General features: G+C 49.8%; 1 protein-coding gene across 3 annotated transcripts in view; it reads right to left on the bottom strand.

The window, feature by feature from the left end:
• LOC119097909 (uncharacterized) overlaps positions 1-22,909 on the bottom strand; it is a 35,914-nt gene that overhangs the window by 4,798 nt on the left and 8,207 nt on the right. For 2 of the 3 annotated variants that reach the window (XM_037220855.1, XM_037220856.1), the window contains 7 exons: positions 18,557-18,653; positions 18,056-18,204; positions 17,330-17,489; positions 15,694-15,866; positions 11,469-11,598; positions 10,934-11,114; positions 9,991-10,619 (listed from right to left, as the gene is read on the bottom strand). In XM_037220855.1, coding sequence (XP_037076750.1) covers positions 10,972-11,114; positions 11,469-11,598; positions 15,694-15,866; positions 17,330-17,489; positions 18,056-18,204; positions 18,557-18,653 — 852 coding nt within the window. In that variant the 3' untranslated portion in view covers positions 9,991-10,619; positions 10,934-10,971. Of the gene's footprint in view, positions 1-9,990; positions 10,620-10,933; positions 11,115-11,468; positions 11,599-15,693; positions 15,867-17,329; positions 17,490-18,055; positions 18,205-18,556; positions 18,654-22,909 lie in introns of those variants that run through there. The other variant, XR_005094212.1, reaches the window with a different exon arrangement.

Below are 22,909 nucleotides of genomic sequence, written 5' to 3'. Positions count from 1 at the left end.
GCCATGTGTATACACACATATGTCTAGCCCTCCACGATGCGCAGAGGATATAGGTTCCCAATCAGCAAATAGGGATCTGAAAATGAAATGGCCGTTCATGCGGGAAAATTTATGGGAGGAGGAGGCACCAAGTTCCAGTTCCAACGGAAGCGTGGCCGCCCCCTTGACAAATCCTGAATCCGTCGCTAGTGGCACACCTAAAACTGTAGAGCGTTGTTTTTGGCTTCCACTGTGACTGTGGTGAATCCATGGTTCGGCTAGTGATCTGCGCAGCACGAGGCCGATGGCAGACATGCTTGAACTCAACATTCATTCACAGTTGTCTGGAATGCGGCGCTTGCGCTTCATTTCACCAGCATCGTACGAGAAGATTAGGCGCCAGGTTCCACATAGTGAAAGCTCTGTCCCATATTGCATGCCCCCTCCCTCCACGGAGATATAAAGTTCCCCTCCCCCCCCCCCCCCCGGAGTGATGCGCCTGCACCCCGCCTTGCGGCAATCAGCGGGGATTTCCATGGCAGACATTTATGAGTCGCGCAGATCAACTTGCACCATTTGCTCCCGAAGGCGCACACGTCCAACAAAGTCTGAGGCCCCATAACATCGGCTCGACGGCCATTGCCCAAACCTGGTCTCGATTGCCGACGCCAAACAAAATTGTAGTGATGTCCAACGACAACATCTTTCGCCGACACAGAACGAGCAAACGTATTAGACCAGGAATGTATTTTTTCTGTTCAGGGGAGCTCCTTCTCCATAACGTCGCTGAGAGAAAATTGAGTAAAATCCGGGAGGTAACCTTTTTCTTCGTGCATTTGGCGCTAGTTTTTTTCCGCTTGGCCTCAGCAATCCTATTTTGCAAAACTGACTTCTATGATAGAGTCTTAAAGGGAATGTTCCACATTTGAAGACATTGAGATAAGCATCAGATATGACGGTAAAAGCTTACTTGGAACTAGTGGTAACCTTTCAAGGTTCAAAAACGACCCTAAGTGGCAAAATTTCAAAGTTTGTGAAAACGCGCCCCATTGCGCCATTGTTTGATGGCATCATGGAATGGTTTTGTGACGACAGCAATACCTGGCAGCATCTGGCATCCAGACATAAAGAATACCTCGAAACGTATGAAAGTTAACGCCAACCGGCCATCCTCGTCGCGGGCGCTGTGCTGGGTGGCGGATTAGTAAATGGCTTGTTTGTGGATTTTTTTGTCTTGGTGCTGGTCGTAACAGAAGCTTTGGTGGGCTGTTTAACATATGTAACGTATTGATTGCCAGCTTTTAGGGCAGATTATTGATATGAATGCACGATATGCTGTGAAGACTGTCATATAGCGTCATGAATTTCTTACCGAAACCTGCCAAGGACTGTTGAAGATGTCAGTGCTGTATTGTCGCCTTATCCTTGCCTTTAGTGCTGTAGTCCTGGCATAGGTATCATGTGATATGCACAGTAGTTACTTTCTTTATTTTTTGTGACCGAAAATTTGGTTGCATGACAAAATTAAGAAATCTATAGCTTGCTATGACTTGATTACCAAAACTTTGTTATTTCTGCGGTAAAAATGTAACGCTCAGCTCCCAAGAATGTTTTTCTTGCTTAGGATTGCTTGTGCAAATACAATTTAGCCCTGATACAACCATTGTGGTGCAACATCATTCTCGCTGGTGATAGTGCTTTGGGGTCTGGTAAGTTAGGTTGCTACTAGGCCATTCATAATCTAAGCTGTTATCTCATAGGCTTGACAAGATTAGTCCAATTCAATGTGGTTACCTCGTGTAATGGCCAACGGGTCAACCGTGTCATCGTGGCACTACCCTACAGTGCTTGTACTATTGATTATGGCATAATGAGCAATGATGCAATATTTGTATTGCCAATCCCAGGGTGCTTATCATAATATATATATATATTATGAAATGATGGGTTCAAGCATGCCTAGTTCTTGTATTAAACCTTTGCCCCCCCCAAAAACTTGACATATGATGTGACCAGCAACACATGATAACAATATAGGAATCACTTTCAACAAGGCACACAACCAATAGGGACATTCACTCGCTCAGCCTGTTTTGGAATCCACGTAAAAACCTCGATGACCAAAGATATAAACATGTCTTCTGCTTCCACACGGCCATGCAACATGCTGCAGCCATCAGGCTGCTCACTCAAAAAAACATTGATCACGTAAGCAATACCACATGTATCATAAGAAAACGTCACATGTAGTACAATGGCACCGCAAACCTGCTGACTGCACAGTGCGGGAGACATCACAAGCGCATGTAGTTATGGTTAGATGAGCGAAATGCAGGAAAGTGATAAAGCTGCCAGGTGCACGCAAGCCCCATGATAAAAAATATCATTAAGTACTATCCAAGAAAACCAACAGCAATGCTTTTCACCTTTCCTCAGCACCCAGCACCTCACACAAGTTGCAGTGACTGACAATGATGACTCACAAGGCAATGCTTGCACGCATACAAAATTTGCTAAGACAGTCGTATGTGCACCCATAATAATACAGCACTATAATTTCAGAGTTCTGAAGGGAAAGGCAGTTTGCAAATCTGTATCATGAAAGCTCAAACCAAGAATGTGCATTAATGAGCTGTGAGCTGTTGTGCTGACCTGGTCCCTACTTGCCTAATTGAATGACTAATATAATGGCATGCAATGAGTTACTTACATGATGTTGTACCACAATCGGTTATTAACATGTTGGTAAATCATAATCAAGTAGCAAATTGCCTTTTGACCACTCCTGTAGCATGCGTGCTAGTTTTTTTCCGACATCACTACCTTGTCATTCAAACACGAACCTACCCATCAAAGGTAGGGTATCAATATATCACACATTTGATTGGGATTCATTAGATTTAAAGATCACCAAAACAATGTTCTCTCTCAGAAGCAAAAACCTCGCACGCACACTCCCCTATCGCATCAAGACAATTACAAGCCACTGCACGCACCACCAGTGATCAAACGTATTTCAAGCGCCTGATTAACACTCTGATGTCAACTACGTGTTAAACCCAAATTGCACAACCCGAGGGGCTTACCAAATTGGCAGGTTTTTCTCGCAATTTCCGCACAGGTTTTTCGATTATAACACCGCATTTCACCGTGAGCTTCCTTCAAAACAAAGTTATTCTAACGGGGTTCACGGTAATACAAGTCAAGAGTTTGCACTTGGAGGACACATTTTTCTGTTCAAGATTTAAATTTGCCCTACAATGTGTGCTAAATATTTAGTAAAGTTTATACCTAAAATAACCGTAAAATTTCCATAATTTCATAATGCCTTGCTAACCAATAAGCCCGTGCAAGGTTCTTTGCTTCGGTACACCAGGCGCCAATCAAGCTGCCTGCAAGAAATACGCCAGTAGAAGAAAAAAAACGTCAGCAGGAAAGAAGGCAAATTTATGGTTGCGTCTTCTTTTTTAGAACATCTGGGAGAGTGCCGTTTTTACGGTGCTGTACTCGTTCTTGCAGACAGTAGTGTTCTCTTTTTATAACATTGACCTATGGTCTAGAAAAAAGGACAATGCCGTTGGCGACGAGTGCCACACAACCCGGAAGTGCTCACACTTACATTCGCGACACGCATTCAGCAGCAAAATCTTGCCAACGGCCAATGACCTTCCGCGGATTGTATCAGACGTGCCGCATCACCGCTCTAGTAAAAATACCAGCGGCCATGCTGTTCTGACCATAACCAGAAAACAGCCTGTAATATAAGGGCAATCGTATGACGTTTCTATGACGACATCAATGCCAAGGTGACTCTGAAGTAGTCTCCCAATAAACCTTTTCGCACTTTTGCGGGCGTATAACTCAGGAACCAGATGGTTTTGGATTTTGAAAAGGGCATGGCCGCGAACTGCATCGAAAGATCCTTGAGATGGCTATTTCAGTTCAAAACGCCACGTAAAGGTGAAACATTTCCTCTGACGACTGTGACACGCGAAAGATTCGTCACCAGATTATACGCGAGAATCAAGTCCGGAACTCACAGCCCATTTTCCAAGCAAAGACGGAGCCGACATCCGTCATTTGCATTTGTTGGGGCCCTAGTCAGTGACTGGACCCTGGATCGATCATGGGATCACAGTGTCCAAAAAGGGTCCCGTATTGACAAGAAGCTCAGAGTCGGCCTGAAACAGTCTTCGAAGGGCCCGCAGAGGGGCCGAAGCACTCGGGACCGATGATCAAGTGTTCGATTGGAGGGCACGAAGTCAGGACCGGGCCATCAGATGTCAGTTAGGGTCTCTTGCTATTGAGGGCAGGCTAGGACAACGCGGGTCTCTGTTTCGGGAACAGACCACCAACACCAAACAACCGGCTCCGTCTCGGTCCGAGGCCTTGGGGCACATTTCCTAAGCAGGGCTAAGGTGAGAGCTCGCTATTCGCATTGGTCGGCACCTTTGAAGCAATGAGGACTTCTTTGTTGGCCAGAGGCCCATATTGTCTAAAAGAGGGTCCAATGTTTGCAAGGGGTCTTAAGTCGTCCAGGGCAACATCTTTTAGTCAGGGATAGGGACGGAACCCTGACAGCCAGTGACCTCCTGCTTTGGTCGATGCCCTCTAGCACGGAAGTGAAGATGAGAGTTAACGGTGTGAGTCCACAACGCGATAATGGAAGGCCCTGTGTCAGGCGGGACCCCGGTACCGAACGGACTCTCCATCTGATTTCAGTCAGGGGCCCGTAATGCCGAACTGTAGTCTCTATGGCAATTACCGGACGCCCGCGACGATAGGGCACCCGCGGCGGTCAGGAAAAAAAGATCGCGAGCAACATAGACCCCCGCAGCGGGAGACGCCGGCACCCGTCATGAAGCACGCTTCATTTTCGTTAGTCCTAGTTCTGGGCAGACAGGTGCCTGGTTGCCCTTGCCGATGTTGGTTACTGGACACCATGTGCCCTTCCTGAAAAGGAGATCTTGAGTCCTGGCTTCTCCGGGACCTTTCCTGAACTTCATCCCCTGGTTTATGGATCATATTGCCTGTTTTGCAAATCCCACACTAGTTCTTCACTGGTTGAAACATTCACTAACCCACACACTGTCCTAGTTCATACACTCACTGGTTCTTTCGCAAATACAAATATGGGTTTCTGGCTCCCACTGTTCCCTTCACCAACGCCGACCACCAACCTTGTGCATGGAACCTTGTTTCCCATTGTCCCGGACTGGTTCAGGTCACCCAGGGAGAGGACATGGACCTTAAGTTTGCGAATGAGTGAGCCGATGGTCTAAACTGCACGAATTTCACGAATGAAAGCTGCAAGTACCTGGAAATATGAAAGATGATGATACGATGGCATACCAATCAAGGGAAATCAAAGCTGCAAGTACCTGGAAGAATGAAAGGCGATGATGCGATGGCATACTAATCAATGTGAATCAATGTTATGTTTCAATGACTATCGACCTTCAGAAAAAAAGATGCAGTGATCAGCGACAGAGGTCTTTTTAACATGTTGAATGCAGTGGAAAACGCCTCCCACCCGGCCAAGTTACCCTCACTTATTAGATACCCCCACAGCCCCATCACGGCTATTCAAGCCCGTTGCAGCCCGTGGAGTGTGTCGCGATGTGGCAAAACCAGATGTTTTGCTGGGGAAGGGAAGATGTATCTCATACAAAACTTACTTCACACCACTTAAAGAATGTCTGAGACGATTGAGGTAAATCTGACAAGTGTATAAGCATAGGCGCCCAGGCGCCAAGAGAACCGATGTCCCTTGTTTCAAGTAGTTTGTTGGAACACCTCTTGCGCAACCCAGATGTGGGTCAGCGGACTCTTTCCGCCGGTTTTTGTCGGGTAATTGCTACAGTTTATGTTTTGCATGTGGGTCAATGTGGCTTTGTGCACCTATTTATTGTCTTTTTTTGTGTGCAACATGTTATACAATGGTGTGATATGTTACCACTTCGCATTCTTCATAAATCTGGTGATGATGATGATGATGATAATGATAATGATGATAGCTGATAGGCAACAGTTTCAATGCTACCGAAATCGTTGGCATCTGTCAGTCATTTCTGCTACATGACATCCGTCGTGCTTGGTGACGCACTTAACCGAATCCGCTACGACATAGACCACATTGTTACCTTTTATGGCATTTGTGGAGAGCTTTTGTTCTTAAGACACTTGTGTGGCCAGGAAAGCTTTGTTTTTATTCCCCCGCCCAATAAAAAAACAGAATTTGTAATGAGGTGGAGTCCCCTTTACTAAAATGACCACCTTCTGGCTTCCACTTGAGAGAAACCCTCTTTACGCCATTTACTAAAATAGTTAAATGGGCTCAGAAATGTAATGGAAGCGACATGATATCTACTACAGCAATCTATTCTACCTTGCCTTTGTCTCTCGCTCCTTGTTGCCTACTGGTGGCCGGTAATCGCCTTTCATACTGTCGGCGCATTTCACGTTTATTTTGCAACCCGTGCGCTAGCTCGCTAGCTTTTTGTTTCCTCGCTTACTGCATTAGCTAACCTTCATTATGGCTTGCATTATATCTGCCCACCTCAGCCCCATTGTCATCCAATTTCGTCTGGAGGTATATCCTTTCGTGAACGTACGCTAAGTGTAATGCTAGTGGGTGTCTACACAAATTCTCTACCATCGATGTTTTCAGATCTAAGGAAAAATAATGTTCCAACAGTTCATTTCGGTGTTCTGACGGATTTGCGACCGGGAGAAACTATTGCTAGAAGCCTTGTGATCGACAGGCTCCAACCTGCGCACATTGACAGCACATTATACAACCTGCGTACATTGACGGCGTATTACACAACCTGCGCACATTGACGGCGTATTACACAACCTGTGCACATTGACGACGTATTACACAACCTGTGCGCATTGACGACGTACTGCACAACCTGCGCATGTTGACAGTGTATTGCACACATCATGGGAAACCTCAATGTTAATCATTCGAAGCTTTCGACTCATCGCTCCCACTGGAGCTGCTGTCATCAGCATTATCACTTTCTTTGTCTGTGTCCGTCGACACGCTCACACTGTCGTCAGCTCCGCGAAGTTTTCTGATGGCTCCCTTCGGGTCCTTCAAGTCCTCCAAGCTCAGCTTTCTTCGCCAGCAGAGCACAGCCAGTGGGCACAAGAGGAGGAGCAAAATAAGGAGTCCAATGATGATCCCTATGCCGGCATTTCCCGCTAAACCCACCAGTTTGGATGCGAAAGGCACCGTGCTGTTGGTGTTGTTGCCTGCTGGGTTTTTGACCGTCAGCTTTTTATCGGGACGTGGTGAGAACTCTACGTGAAGCTTCATTCTCAAAGCATGAATAGAAACTGATGGTTCGCTAAACCAAATTCCCAAATCTGTACGCACCAAGAGATCAGCATGGTTGGTTCTGCCACGGTACCAGGGCCCCTCAAGTTCGTTGTTTGTCATAGAAGAGAGACATTCGGTGCGAACTTGGCCCACTTTTGAGACGCCCCAAATGAAGCTGGTGCGTGAGCACTCCTGCTTTATGTTTGTAATAATAAATATTTTGCTGCCCAGTATAGATGATATGTCCATCACATGCTGTATGACGGTGATTGAGACCCGTGAGTCTGCGTCGTTGCCATCTGCAACCAACGAAATGTATTGGATGTATTTGAGGTCGTCTCTAAATCCGGGGACTGTTCCAGGTGTCGTATAATTATCCAAGTTCAACCATGATGTCTCAGTGACTTTCGTAATTTCCCTGACTTTGGGCAGAAGCGGAAACACTGGCCCTACCTTGGTTTCGCATGCTGAACCGGTGAAGGATTTTGGACAGTGACAATTACAGTCCTTCCCCACGTAGCCCAAATTTTTACACTTTGGTGGAGTCTTGCCATTCTTCATACAAGACTGAGTCCAGATCTTGTCGCAGCCGTAGAGGGTGTTGACAGTATAGAGATCATAGTGTGATTGAATGAGGCCGGCGTCCCATCTATAGTCCAGCATATACTGACGACGCACATCTTTCGCGACGAAAAATCGCGCGATGGTCTTTATCTCCAAATTCCGCAGTTCTGTACTGCATGACAGACAAAAAGTCGAACGGCACCGGAATGTCGGCCACTTGGTCCCTCTTGCACACCGCGCCTTGCTGCCAGAGGACTTTTAGCTTACTTGTTAACCCCTTTCCGGCCTGGGGAATCCCGAAGTTCTCAGCATTCACGTGAACGTACTTGTTACGGTCCGGTCTAGACTGCATATGGTAAAAACCAAGAGCGTGACCAAATTCGTGTACCCCGGTCGAGACCCCACATGCACCTGGGCATGACAGTTTCTGTGTTTCTTTCCCGTCAGCATGTTGAAGGCCGATGGCGGACCAACAGCCGTCATAATCGCCCACGCAGATGGCACCGTGAGCGTATTTTTGCTCGCACGGCCCCTCGGGCAGCTGGTTAAATCGAATGCAAGTGCTGTTGGTCCAGATCTGAACGGCGGACTTGACCTGTTCCCGATGGGCTTTCGTTTCCGTGTCGAAAAAGTACCAGCATTGCGCCACCCCATTGGAATCCTTCCACATCCTTGTGCTTTTAAATGATGAAGTGCGATCTTGGCTCAACTCTGGAAGAATTTTGTCAGGGCTATATGCCATGTCACCAATGACCACGACTGGGGGCCCGTTCGGGAATTGCCGCACAACATACCCATGCTCTTGCAGAATGTTTGCCATCTCTTGGTACGTGTAGTTGTTCCACTTCCAGGATGTCGAGATACCTTTCTTCCCGAAGCTATCTGTATAGGTCACCTCTCGCTTGGCTGCAACAATCATGAATTGTAAAAACAGAAATAACAGCATTTCTATCTCGTCCATGGTAGTGTTGTACGTCAATGGACAATGCAGCAGCTTGACTATTTCCAACAACCGAACTGTAATAATAAGCGTAGGATTTACGGTACAGTATTTGCAATGGACTCTGTGGTACTGAAAAGTGAAGGGGTCAATATATTGTGTAAGCTTTACTTCTCCAGATTCTTCACTGCTTCTACCCGTTTTCTTCTAAAGCATTACTCGCGAATCGCAACTGGTGTATGCTCAACACGCTGTCAAGCAGTTATCTTTTCAACAACCTGTGACATTGTGGCAGCGTGTCCTCGACCTTGACGAACTCGGTGCGCCCGAGATGCACCAAATTCGCACACAGTGTCAAAGGATAAACTGCCAGCAATCGAGGACAAAATGCACAAAGAGCTTGCATTCACATTGTTTGTTTAACGTCATTTGTGACAACATGTACAAGTGCTGTAAAGTTTCATTTCACTCAACTGCGGATTGTGGATGTCAAATATTGCGATTTTCTTATATCATGTGCCCAATATCACCTCTATGAAGAACCATGTAAAAACAGCACAAACGGATCTAGGTAGACAGGCAATCCTTCCCAATCTTGGCCAGGGCTTGAATGTGATGGAATTAAGCCGAGTGTCACAAGTTTCCACAAAACAAGTGCAAAGCAGGCTAAACAGACCATGGGTGTATGGGCCAAGGGGGCAAAGCAGAGGCGCAAAAGGAGACAAGGTCCCACTTTTCAAGGTGAATAGGCCGGTAATGTCAAGTGCCCCTCCCCCCCCCCCCCCCACACACACTTTTCACAACCAATCTGCGTTCAGCCTGCTTTTAGTATTACATTTATCATTGTTTTGGTCTGTTTTCATCTTGACCTTGTCTGCGAGAACGGAAGCCAAACGGCACTGGAAGGTTGGATTCTAATAAACTAAAGGAAGCGGACGTTTAAGGACTGCGTGGTGTAAGCCGCTATCTATTTGATAATGGTTCAGTGGGCTCTTTCCCCGACAAAACGATTGTATTTTCAACAGGTTCAATTAAGGCCCGTTGAAATATCGTGGACTGGCTGCAGGATCCGGCACAGATAACGCCTCTTGTTAGATGCCATGAAAGCCTATGCCGAACGGCATGGACGCAGGCGCAGGCTTTTTTAAAACCTGGCGGGTGGGTTAATACTCGTCGCTTCTGTTACAGCATCTCTATTGCACGAGCTGAACATGCGGAACACTGAACAAGGAACATCTTTTCAGGCTGGTTTTAAGCAACCTAAAAAGGAAAGGACATCCCAGGTATGTACAGGTCAGTCCAGGTGAGGACAGGATGTGTTCTCGGCATTGATACCGGTGCTAGGCGCTGCCCATCTACCAGCCGCATCCGCCAGCAGCTCCCTGATCGCAACAGCTGCCAATCACGAAGGCAGCTTCAAGCACATCGCCTGTTCTGATCGCAGCAATCGCTTCATTCTCGGTAGTCACTCCGTTCACAGCGGCGAACCTCCAAGAGCAGCAAACCGGCCACAGGAGTCGCTCTAATTACAGCGGTCCCAGCAACTGTTTTAATCATATCAGTTGCTTTGGTCACAGCAGCTGATCATGAACAGCAGTTGCCAAGAGCTGCTTCATTCACAGCGGCACATCGGCCACATGATCTTCAGTCATAGCATCTGCCGCGGCCACAGCGGTTGACACAATCACTTGGCATCGACGAACTCCTCAGCTGAGCTGTCGGGAGCGTCCTCCGGTTGTTCAGCGATGGTTGCCGGTCCCTCCGGCCGCTTCCAGGGCACGCGGCGGATGTGCCTGGGAGGCGAGACTGCCGGGGACACACTCAGGTCAGCTCATCAGCTCGAGTTGTCCGAGTCGACATAGTCCAGATCGGTTCAGCGCAGCTCACTGAGCCAGCCCGCCCACGTGTCCCCCTGGGGCCCATCTGTCCTGGCTCCCCACGTCTGCCGCCGGGCCTCCCACGCCTCCGTTGCCCACCCGTCCCTTTCCTCCGCGTCTGCCGCCGGGCCCCTACGTCCCCGGAGCCCATCTGTGCCCTCTTCCCGCGTCTGCCGCCGGGTTTGCTATGCTCCTCTCCCGTCGGGGCTAATCTATGTCTTTCTGCGGGCTGTGGCGCCTCACTTTTTGAGGCTCTCCCCATCAGTGGCTGCTTGGGCGCGCTAGCGGGTGGCGGGGCCGTCGTCGCGGAACCAGGCGGACCGCGCGGTGAAGAGGACGCGGCTGGCTGCGTTGCCGGCGCCGCCGCCGCCGGTAGAACGACGGCGCGCTGCCGTGCCGCGCCTGGCCCCGTGCTCGGAGGCAGCTGAGCTGGAACAAAGGGCGCCTGAATCCTGGGGCATTCGGCGCCCACGAGACTCGTTGCGGTGGTAGGCGCAAGACCGTCAGTGATGGAACCGATAGCCCGTAGGGACCCATAGCACGGAGTGGCGAATGTCCTCAGCTACAAGCGTGCAACATCTTGTCGAAGATGCAGGACGCCAAATGTTTCCGCGTCTTGTTTACTCTCCCCACACATACATCACGCAATCTGTGCGTCTTCCCATGCATACATAATCACCGCAGCTGCGCGCCTGCGCAGCCCGCCCTCTGGCGACGAGCCGCTCGGTCGCCAGAGGACCCCTGCGCCGGTCGCGCGCCGCCGCCATCAGCGCCGTACCTGGTGGCCGCTCGCTCAGCTGCGGCCGGCCGGCGTCCGTTGGCGTCGTCGATAGCTGGGCCGGACCAGGGTCGCTGCCGTGGTGCTGGTCGGCCGGCCGGTCATCACCGGCCCCGCTCTCGCCCTCGTCCTGAGGCAGGAGCGCACGCCGGGCAGGCGCTGACGGGGTAGCTGAGAACCTTGCTTCCGTGTGTGTACTGTCAGCGACGTGTCCAAGGAAAGAGGGCGATCGGACCCCCTACCTCATCGGCTTGAAATGCTGGCGTCCTTTCGCCGGGATAAGGTGCTTTATAGCCATGTGTAGAGGTGCCCCGGCAGGGGCAGATCCCGAACTTTGTCAAGAGAGGGCCCATGCTTTATTGTAATACCCCCTGTAACTTGGTGCCGCCTCCCCCTTACAAATAACACTCCGGATTTCGGCACCTTTATTGGCAATCTTATGTTCTAATTGGTAAAATATCTTCCGTTGGAGTGATCCACCTGATTTGTTTGGTGTTTACTTATTGTTTATTTGGGACATAAGCATTCCGCATGCAAAAGCCCAATTTCGGAAGCATTCCAGCTTTAAGAACAACAAATATACGATACACACAAACAAAAAACCTAACCAAACACACCCACACACGCACGCACGCCACACACACGCACACGCACACGCACACGCACACGCACACGCACACGCACACGCACACGCACCCACACCCACACCCACACACCCACACCTACACCCACACCCCACCCACACCCACACCCACACCCACATCCACACCCACACCCACACCCACACCCACACCCACACCCACACCCACACCCACACCCACACCCACACCCCCACACACACACATTACACACAGTCGCACATGAGTCATCAAGGGAATGTTCCGCGTGTGCCGGCGAACCTAAACAAATCAGATCGGAATGATTTTGTTGGTTGAAAAAAGTCAGTTGAAGGAAAATGCTGCAAAAATTGATTTCAGACGGCGGGTAGTCGTGCGACAAACCCATTTTTAACAGTGTTGACTCTTGCAAATGGCTCGTGGAAAAGGCTAACATGCCGAGAGCCGGACGGGTGCAGCCAGACTGAACAGTGACTTCACGTGAGCGCAGTCAAGCCTGTGATGAAACACGTTGTATAGAAATAAGATGTTAGATTGAATGGGGCGTGCCTTGATAGATGATGTTTTGAAGAAGGCGAAAAGATGCTCATAATCCAGTGGAGGACACCGGGACCGGCTACTCGAACCCAACCATACGAGAAAGCGGTGTTTGTAGTCTTTCGAACCTGGCGAGATGGGGGAAACGGTAGCACCGCTCCAAATAATGCTACCGTTCTCTATCAACGGCATCACATGATCGTTGAAGGCACAAAGCAAAGCCTTGTGATTGAACCGCAACTGACAAGGACGCGACGCCATTCGTTCATTGTTTTTATGTTGGGCAACAGTATGAGTGTTTGTCTACAAATAAATGATGGCTAATGTAGCTGTTGTTTGGCGGGTCGTATCATATCGTCTCTCGTAACTATGCAGACTGTTACTGCTATGAAATGATATGACTGTCCCGAACCATGGAGTTGTAATGTTTTACGCAGCCCGTTAACGCGGTGTCTCTCGGTCCTCATGATTCCTCCCTCCCATGATTCCTCCTTCCCGTCATGCAATCCGGGCCGGCGTCGTTTCGTTGCTGGCGCCGATGCTGCACACCGGTCCAGTACAACCGCCGCAGCATTGCTAGTTCCGGCCATACGGCCGCAACCAGCTTGTTGGCAGTACGAGGCCTGAAATGCAGGTGTTTGTGCTTGTGTCGCACTACACAGGGGCTCGGGTTATCAACTGAGGAAAACAACAGGGCAGCTGCTGCCACCTTTCTCTATCGTCGCCGAAGATTGCGACGTGCGCGACACCGGTGACCTTGGCGTGATTTACTGAAGGCGTCAGCTGAAGATGGCCGGAGGCAAACCAGACAGTGCAGCAATAAAACACGGGACGCCTAGGGCCTCCGCACCGTTTGCGTCTTTTCGGCTTCCTGCCTTCTCGGCTGAAGAAGAAAAGCTGTGGCTGATATAAGTTAACTGCGCCTTCGACGTTTCCGGAGCCGACTATCCCGCCTCCAAATTAAAACTGCTGGACGCGAATCTTCCGATGTCCGTGGCTGTTCAGGTTCGCCATGTCATCATCGGGCAGGCCGGAGACTACACGGCCCTCTGAGAAGCGCTGCATCAGCAATTAGCCATGTCCCTTGCCAGCCGTCTGGAGGCCCTCTTACGTCATCAACAGCTCGAGGACAGGTTCCATTCAAGCTTCTACACAACATGCGTGGGCAGTTGGCGGCCGGTGATGCCACGACCGACAGTGACCTCTTGAGAAATACTGCGTTGTCAAGTTGCATAATATATCATAACAGCCATGGCTCGAGACAGTTATGTCATTTCATAGCAGCAATTTGCCACCAAATTTTGGTGCCCCTTCGGCCCAAGGGGGCTATGGTCCGATGCCTACCCCTCCCTGTATGTGCCACTGGTTTCAGGTGCATATAAAGGTGCGCCCCAAGCCGTGTTAAGGGGGGGGGGGGACGCACAAAAGACCAAGCAGGCCGACACGCCGAACCAAGGCCTGCCTGCCTGGTCTCTGCCCTGCCGCCAGGGAGGTAAGTGCGGGAACCCCAGGACCAGATGCAGGGTCTCACCAAACGCCGTCACAAAGGCGCATCAGAGGGAATGATGATGTCAAGTTCCCAGTTGAACCTGATTGCACGAGGAAGGGAGGTGCTTATAAGCTTGGAGAGAGAGGCACGTAAGTCTGAAGCTTGTAGGAGAGCCACGAGCAGGGCAGCCATGGAAGTGCGGCCCTGTTAAATTCATAGGACCACTCCAAACTCAGGGGTGTACTCAAAACATAGCGGTGTGGCGTCTCATCTTATGTAGGGGTGTCCCAAGACCAGGTAAAGGAGTGTCTCACAGATGGACAAATAATAAAGCAGAAAAAAATGACGAGAGAGAGAGAGAGAGAGAGAGAGAGAGAGCGAGAGAGAGAGAGAGAGAGAGAGAGATGTAGAGAGAGACTGCGATAGAGAGAGAGAGAGAGAGAGATAGAGAGAGAGATAGATAAGATGATAGATGAGTAGGAGAGAGAGAGAATAGAGAGCGAGATAGAGACGATGAGATAATAGAGCAGAAGATAAGAAGAGAAAGAGAGATATAGTAAGAGTAGATGATAGAGAATGAGAGATCTGTATAGAAGATGACATAGGAGAGACGAAGAGAGATAGAAAGAACAGATAGTATGGCGAGATATAGATGAAGAAAAAAAGAGAGAGAGATGAGAGGAGAGAGAGAGAGAGAAATGACAAGGAGTAATCAAAGCTTAGGCAAGGAATTAGTGCCCTGGCCATGTAGGGAATCGGGGGGCTACGAACACAGACAGAGGGACGTCCAAAATTCAGGGGCAAATCTGCATCTACAGCCTTTCATAGTTGTGATGTGGAGCGCTGCAACACAGATGCTCGCCAGGGATGGAGGAGGCAGCGGCAAGGCGAACTATCTGTGTTGAAGGGCTGAGCAATATTCATATGTAACGCATCAGAGCGGTGGCTGTGTGGACTTCCAACGAACAGCCTGTGCTGAACCGGATAATCAATGCTTCCAAGGGCAAATTGTGGTGGCAAATATGACATTCATAATAACGGCTTAAACATTACAGCCTTTGAGTGGGCGCGATGTGTGTAAACCACTGCCACTCTTTATGCAAACTTGCATACAAACCCACCGCGATAAAGGACCCCACCGCCGATAAATCAGGACCACATGGAATAAATAATTACGAAATATTGAGGAGCGTTGAGAAACATTACAAACTTAGCGGGTCCAATCCCAATGGATCGAACTGAGAACTGTCAGGTTTAACCTTCAAGAAAAAGGCATGATGCTCACGCGCGCTTTATTTCTCATTTTGGTTTTAATTGGGGCGATAAACTAATGTTTCATACGGACAGCCATGAGCACGTCTCCTGCCCTGAACCAGATCGGATCGAACTTCAGATATGCAAAAAGGAGACAGACGCACTGGATTTGGAAACTTCTGGTTGGAGTAAATTGGTTTCGTGCGGCAAGACCCACACGCCTCTTCCGCAATTTGAGAACCGCACACGATCATCGTGCAGCATATGGGAGCAGGCGACCGGGCGCGCCTGTATCGCCCCGATCGCACGGCCCCAGCGGCTGACTGACCGGCTCCCGAACTGGCGTGCCTCGAATCAGTCTGCGCAGAAAGGCCAGGCGATCGGGCCGGGACGTGATGGGCACGTAGTCGGTCAAGATGCGGCGCACCTCCGCGTGTACGCTCTCCGTGAACTGGGTGGGCGCCGCCGGCGGCCAGACAGGCGGTAGCCGCTGCAGCTGCTCTGCCGGTCACGCGGCGCCCGAGGCACTGTGACGTCACGCGCTGGCCGCACGCCCCGCCCACAACATGGCGCCCGCGGAGGGGCTCAGGTGACGCTTCGGTTTAGGGTGGGGCAGTGACGGGGAGGATCCGTCCCCGATAGCGGCGGGTTTGCCCCGACAAATCGAAGGCCGCGGACAACGGCTTTTGTGTTTAAAAGGGGAATGACATAAAGCCGAAGGATTTGCTTGATATGCAACAAACCACGTTACATGCACGGGAAAGTCGGGTGAGGCGCAGTTCCAAAGTAGGCAAGCCTACGCAATCCTACCTCATCTCCGTTATGATATCTCAGCAGCTCACTAGCTCCACGACCACCTAACACGAGCAATAAACGTACTTCTGAAACATTAAGCCTTCATTCACAGAAAAGGAAAAATGGTGGTACCTTTGTAAGTACAGGAAGCACCATCCAACGGGGTCGGCGCAGCGGATTTTTAGTTGGGGCATGGTTCTTCGGGGGCCTTCTGGAGAAAATGGGCCTCTTCGCAGGGATGGCCCCCTGGCCAGTATCGTAGTCCATGGGATGACGAACGGTGGGATCCACCTCATCAAGCTGCTACATGCGTCATATCCAAGTAATTGATGCAGGGAATTGACAAATTCACAATGGAGGCCTTTTGGGTAGCCGGTAAAGGGTCTCCCTATCTTGAAGCACGACATCTTGCTCCATGAAAGCGTCTTAATGGAATAAAAGGACCCCATCCACAGCAGGACACTTCCGATTCACGAAATGGTCTCCAAATGTATCCAAGGGGCCCCATCCCAAAGCAGGACACCCTTATCCGAAACAGCGGTTATCTGACGCGTGACAGAGGCATTCTTAAAAAGAGTGCCTTCTTACTAAGAAGAGAGCCTCCCAGTTCGTAACGGGGTCTCCCGGGTCAGCAAACGGCATCATTTACACATCATTACACATCATTGGACGCCGTTATCTAGAACATCGGCTACCTGATTCATACAGGTGCTCTCATTACCCGGAAATCGTATCTCTCCGTGTAGAAAATAGTCTCTTGAGCTCGATTGATTGCTGTCAAGCTTAGTTATGGAGGCCTCCCTGTTCTGCGTTTCGGGAGTCTACGGGTACAATACCTTTCGTAGGAAAAACGGGCATTCCAAAAACTGGGGAGGGGGAACATACTCTTGCTTCCTCTCTCCTTCCTCCTCACCTCCTGCTGCACCATCCCTGCCATCCAATAGAAATCCAGAGCATGCAAGTGGGAAGAGAGGTGTACCAAGCTCTTAGTCTTGGTAGGCCTTGCCCAAGCTATTCTATGTTTCGTCTAGAGCTAGCTAGTAATTCGGAAATCCACTTGAAGTCGGGTACATTTGTGCTTTTTTACTTCCTTGGGGGTAGTAAAATTTACCTATCCCGCTTGCCACAAGCCGGCGGCGGGCGAGCTCTGGCTCCTCCAGGTCACCCACCGTCCCAGTGGGTGACGGTGGAACAGGTCCAGGGCACGAAGGCGGGCGCGTGCTGCGGCATGGGCACCAGCACCTCGCCGTCGCGCTCCTCAGGCAGAGTCAGACGCGGGAACATGCTGCGCCCCAGATCTCGACTGGCGTCGAAGGCGGCGTTCTCCAGCTGCGGCACGGCAACGGGCGAGGCGGGCTGTGATGTTACCAAGGGCGGGGTTTGAGGGCGACGGGGAAGCTCGGGCACGCACTGGCAAGGGGCGAGGCGGACCGTGATGTTACCGAGGGCGGGGTTTGAGGGCGACGGGGAAGCTTGGGCACGCACGGCAAGGGGCGAGGCGGACCGTGATGTTACCGAGGGCGGGGTTTGAGGGCGGCAGGGAAGCTCGGGCACGGGGTGGCGGTGGCCGGTGTGCTTGACATCCGTGTTTAAGTTTTGGGAGAAGGCACCCAAGGTCATGGATGAATATTTATTGATAAAGGCTGCATGCCTACACGTACACATTATTCGCATAAGCAGACACACAATACGTCCGAGTTGCACGGGGGCCAGGCGATTTTAGTCCATTAAGCTGGACTTACCAAAAGATACATTTTGTAACTGAGTTCCTGTGAAATAAGCGCCAACAGAATACATAGGATGGAAGGAGTGACGGGACACGACCAGGGGCACCCTCGCACGCATATGAATGTGTCCATATCACTGGGAAACAGTGTCTACAGTGCACAGCTCACTTGTGTGGAGTAGCAGAATCCCATGGAGCCGTACATGAAGGCGAACTCGAGATCCAGGCTGGCCACCACGCGACCGTCGAGCCTCAGCGAAACCACGTCAATCACCATCATAGCCTTGATGATCTCGTGAAGGTGCACCTCCGCCTCACCTGCCGCCGCGCGCCGTCACCGGCCGGACTCAGCGGGCATTTAAGCGGGGAGATCCCACCTTCAAGCAAACCCTAGTACAGCGCTTATGCGTCCCTGTGTAGAGTGGCGATGCTGTGAAGTGACATAATAACAGTGACAGTGACATAATGACAGTGACAGTGACAGTGGCATAATGGCAGTGACACATAATTATCAGTGTCTCCTCCACGCCGCTAACGACCTTCGATTGGCAGCCTATCCATTGGATCATATGGTAAGCCATGGGACGCGTTCTTCCTCGCTGTCGTGAGTTTTGCAGGCAAGCGCTGATTGTATTCACAAATGTTGATGTCACACACCGGTGCCCCTTACCCACGAGCTCTGGTGGTGCGGTGTCCTTGGTATCAAGGTGCACGCTGTACAGCCCGAACCTCAAAACATTGGCGGGATCAGAAACTTGCTGCGGAATCTGAAAATATACAGAAGACAGGCATTGGGAGCATGTCCTTAAAACACGAACGTGCCTGCACACATGAGGTCTTGGCCATTATTAATGACTGAACGAACACTGTCGAATGTCATGTAAGCTCTGGTTTGAATCTTCGCCGGGACACAGCATATCGCCACCTTCCAAGGCAGAAGAGTTACGCCCCCCCCCCCCCCCCAACGATCCCACATCGCACATGCAAGAGCCAAATATTCAGTAAAGCAGCGATGAAATTAGACGCATTCTGCCACGTAAGCTAAATCATTGTATTTTATTTTCTTATACCTGACCTACCAGGAGAAGAACGAGCTAGACCCACAGCGGAGAGTGGTATCAGTTTTCAGAAGTGTCAGTAGGTAGAGTGGTATCGCTTTTTGCTCTGATCACTGTCGTACAAGAATTGCTGAAAATATAGCTAAGATTCTTATATCTGCGAACAACTCTACCCATGAGCTATATATGTAGCGATAAAATCTCGGAGAACGTCGTCAGTTTTTGGTAAATGACTGTAGAATGAGCCCTTAACGAATGATGTCACTTGCATCACAATGGGGAGCAAGCGGCATCACCTGGCAGGAGCGGCGCAGCAAGGTGGGGGGAGGTAGAGGGAGCAAGTGGCGTCACCTGGCAGGAGCGGCGCAGCAGGGGGCGAAGTAGAGGGAGCAAGTGGCGTCACCTGGGAAGAGCGGCGCAGCAGGGTGGGAAGTAGGGGGAGCAAGTGGTGTCACTTGGCAGGAGCGGCGCAGCAGGGGGGGGGGAAGAGGTAGAGGGGGCGAGAGCATGTTCCCCACCCCAATTTTGGGGAGACGTTTTCCCCAATTAAATGCACTGTAGTTACATAGCCTGATTCATAGAAGTAACCTAGCGACTAGTCCAAATCTAGAGGTGGCCAAATTTAGAGCATTGGCTACCTGTACCCAATTGTTTGCATCAGGATGCCGAATGTTTGATTAAAGAGGCCCCGTTCATGCCTCAGATAGCCGCGGTTTCCGGATAAGAATGCACTGTTTTGTGATAGCGAGGTCCCTTGACTAGATTTGGAGACCCATTTGTAAATCGCATACGTCCTGTTCTGCATTAGAAAGCCCCTACTTTCTTCGGAAAACAGGCTCTCCAGACCCTTTCTCAGATAATTAGAAGGCCCCTTCCAGATTTTTCACCTGTCGACAACTATTTACTTAGATGTGATACATGTGACAGTTTCATAAGGGGGCACATAACCTCGGTGTCCTCCCCTTGAAAACGCCGCTGTGTAATACGCCGCCCTGTGAGAATACCACATTTTGTCCACAAGGCCCAATGGAAAATATTGTCTCTCCCCCAACTACAAACCCGTGGCGCCGCCCCCGCCACCTGGCGGGAGAGGCTGCGTTAGGTTATTTTGTTGTATGGAGTAGATTTCATCGCAAGTCAGCTGAATGCGGTACGATATGTAAATAAGATAAGTTTTTCTCTGCTACTTCGTAGCTAATGTGATTTTGACATGACAATTTTTGTCGTTCTTAGCCAATCAGAGTTTGTTTTACGGTTCTTGGCTCGTAGGTTTCAGGAACAACTATTGATTTTTTTTTGTCGGGACCCCAATAAGTCATGGAAATCATGTCAGTCGATCATTGACAGTCAGTCGGTTAACGGCATTACTGCCAGTACATTGTATCACTGATACAAGATGCCCCAGGCACAGCTGACGCAACGTGCACCGCCCGAAATGTTGGAAGAAGGTTCGCACCACCCGGAAATCCTTGCCAAGCAGGCGCGCAATGTTTGCGGCATAAATGGCAAACATACATTCCCATCACTCAGTATAGCATTTAGCATTAGTCTTCTGGTTTGACGGCACCCTGAGCGCACATTTCCACTAATTTCAGGAGTTTTTATCGGTAAACGAAACAACATATTTGTCGCGCTCACCCTATGATGCGTGCATGCATGCTGTCGAAAGTGCACTGAAATACTGAATGCGCTGTTGCGCGTCAGCTGAGTGACTTAAGACTGCCATCCATTCATTTTGGATCGATGGACTTCTGTGATCAGAGCTTACGCTGAGCAGTGCTTGTTATGTGAGTCTTGACCCATACCTTCCGTTCGTACAATTCCAGATTAACGGCCGGAGTTCAGAGGCGAAAGTTTGAAATGCCGCAATGCTCGGCATGGTCTGTCCTGCCCTATGATGACATCTGACCCGTATTGCGGCCACCACCACCTGTCACAGGCCATACCTGTCTAGGGCAAATAGTGAGCGTGTTAAGTAACCCAGACTCACCCTGCCACGGGTGGGTGGATCAAAGACATGACGCACCTCACCCCATTCTCCTCTATTCGCCCTCTCGTGTGCTTTTTCAGATGTCTTCAAAGTAAAGATAAACTCTGAACAGGAGAGGCGAGCTCAGGGAGACTGATTTCACGCCAAGCCATCTATAGTGAAAAAGGAAATGAGGAACTGATGCGGGACTTCCGGCTGCACCCGTGCTTCGGATGATTTCATCTTTAAAAAGAATTTACGGACCCAATATCAGATTGTCAAATCGGAGAATAGAGATATATTCACAATCGATGTGCCGACAATGCTTCTAACACAAATACTGCTAACAACAGCACTTCCACGACACGGATTTTACACCCGATTTCTTCTAATGAAAGAACTTCTAAAATGTAAACTTATAATCGACAGCACTTCTGGTGCAAAACCTTCTGCGCGGCATGATTCCGAATTTCGACTTTCGAACGCAAAATTTCTGAGCGACTTCACTTTTGACGCAAAAACTTCCAACTGCATAGACTTCCACACGACAAAACTTCTAACGAACGAACTTAAACCCATAAATTTCCACACGACACAACATTTTAACACAAGAATTTCTATGCGACAGATCTTCCCACGAAAACCTTCTAAACGAAATTTCTGCCGCGCGACAAAGTGTTTGGCGCAAAACCTTATGCGTAACGTTACCTCTCATGCAAACACTTCTAGCGTATAAAACTTAATGCGATTAAATTACAACGTAAAGCTTCTGCGCGACATTGCTTTTACGCGGCATAACTTTTAACACGGAGTTTTAGGCGACCCTACTTCTAATTTAAGAATCTGTAGGGCATAAGCTTCTAGGCGGCAGAATTCTAACGCAGGAAGACCCTGCTTCTCACAAGGAATATCAATGCCCGTTTTTCATATTTCCGACATCTCGGGGGAAATATTGTTATGAACAAGAAGACAAGCATTTGTCAGCACCAATAAAGATAAACGTATCTATAGATTATGCATGTCTGAGTATGTCCCAATGCGCAACATGTGTGCACAGGCAGTAACTGCAGTTAATTGTTGTGCAAATTATTTTTGATTTTGAAACGGTGTTTTGCTGAAATTACTGCGCGCAATTTGAAACGCATGGCTCGAAATATTGGCACATGTCAAGTTAGATGGCATAGGTGTCAATTAACAGTATCTCATGAGCTACTGAATCGGGAGGCATTATCCCAGCCTGGAGCAGATACAAGGGGCTCTGGGGACTATTTCTCCACTCGTGGATCGGGAGCCGCGTGGTCGACCTTTCAGGCCCGAAAGGCTCGAAAGGCAGATCAAAATTTCGGGTTCTCAGTGAAGCATTATGGGGTCCGTCTGCCGGCGAGGGGTCCCAGAACTGAAATATTGACCTCGGTACCTAACTGGGGCCCGGTACTAGGTAGCTAACCACATGCAGGACAGCACCAGAACCAAGACCCAAGTTAAATGAGAGGGCCTCCGTCGGCGTCGCTCTTGGGCCCCTTGATTTGTTGAGGGGCCCTTTGTTGCCTAAGGAGCCCTGGTACTGAGCGCTAAACTAAACACGGGATATGTTGAGTTGCCGTTGATCCCCGATGCTGAACAGAGGATCCACGGCACTGAACTGCGCCTCCGTAGATCCACAACATTGAACAGGGCTCTGAGCCGGCCAGGACCCTCATCAGCCGAACGAATTCAGTCAAAGTGACTCCTCTTAAATAAAATATAATAAAAACAGGAGAACCAGTGAGACCATGAGAAGCCTCCCGGTCGTGGACCCCGGCCCCGGAGAGCGCCCCATATCAGTCAGGGCTCCGGGGCCTCTTGTACAACAACAGGTAGAGGTGTCTGTGCCAGCCAGGGTTTCATTAACCGAATAAAAGCATGGCTCAGAATCCAAGAATTCAGATCATAGGGCGTTCTACGTCGCTCAGATGACCTTAAGACAGGGGTGGAGTTTCCTTTTCGGTTGTCCGTC

The sequence above is a fragment of the Pollicipes pollicipes genome, unplaced genomic scaffold (assembly GCF_011947565.3).
Source record: "Pollicipes pollicipes isolate AB1234 unplaced genomic scaffold, Ppol_2.1 Scaffold_4740;HRSCAF=5597_pilon_pilon_pilon, whole genome shotgun sequence".
NCBI classification, from domain to species: Eukaryota; Metazoa; Arthropoda; class Thecostraca; order Pollicipedomorpha; family Pollicipedidae; genus Pollicipes; species Pollicipes pollicipes.
Note: the sequence above shows the minus strand (reverse complement) of the source record. Positions and strands in the feature narration are given on the sequence as shown.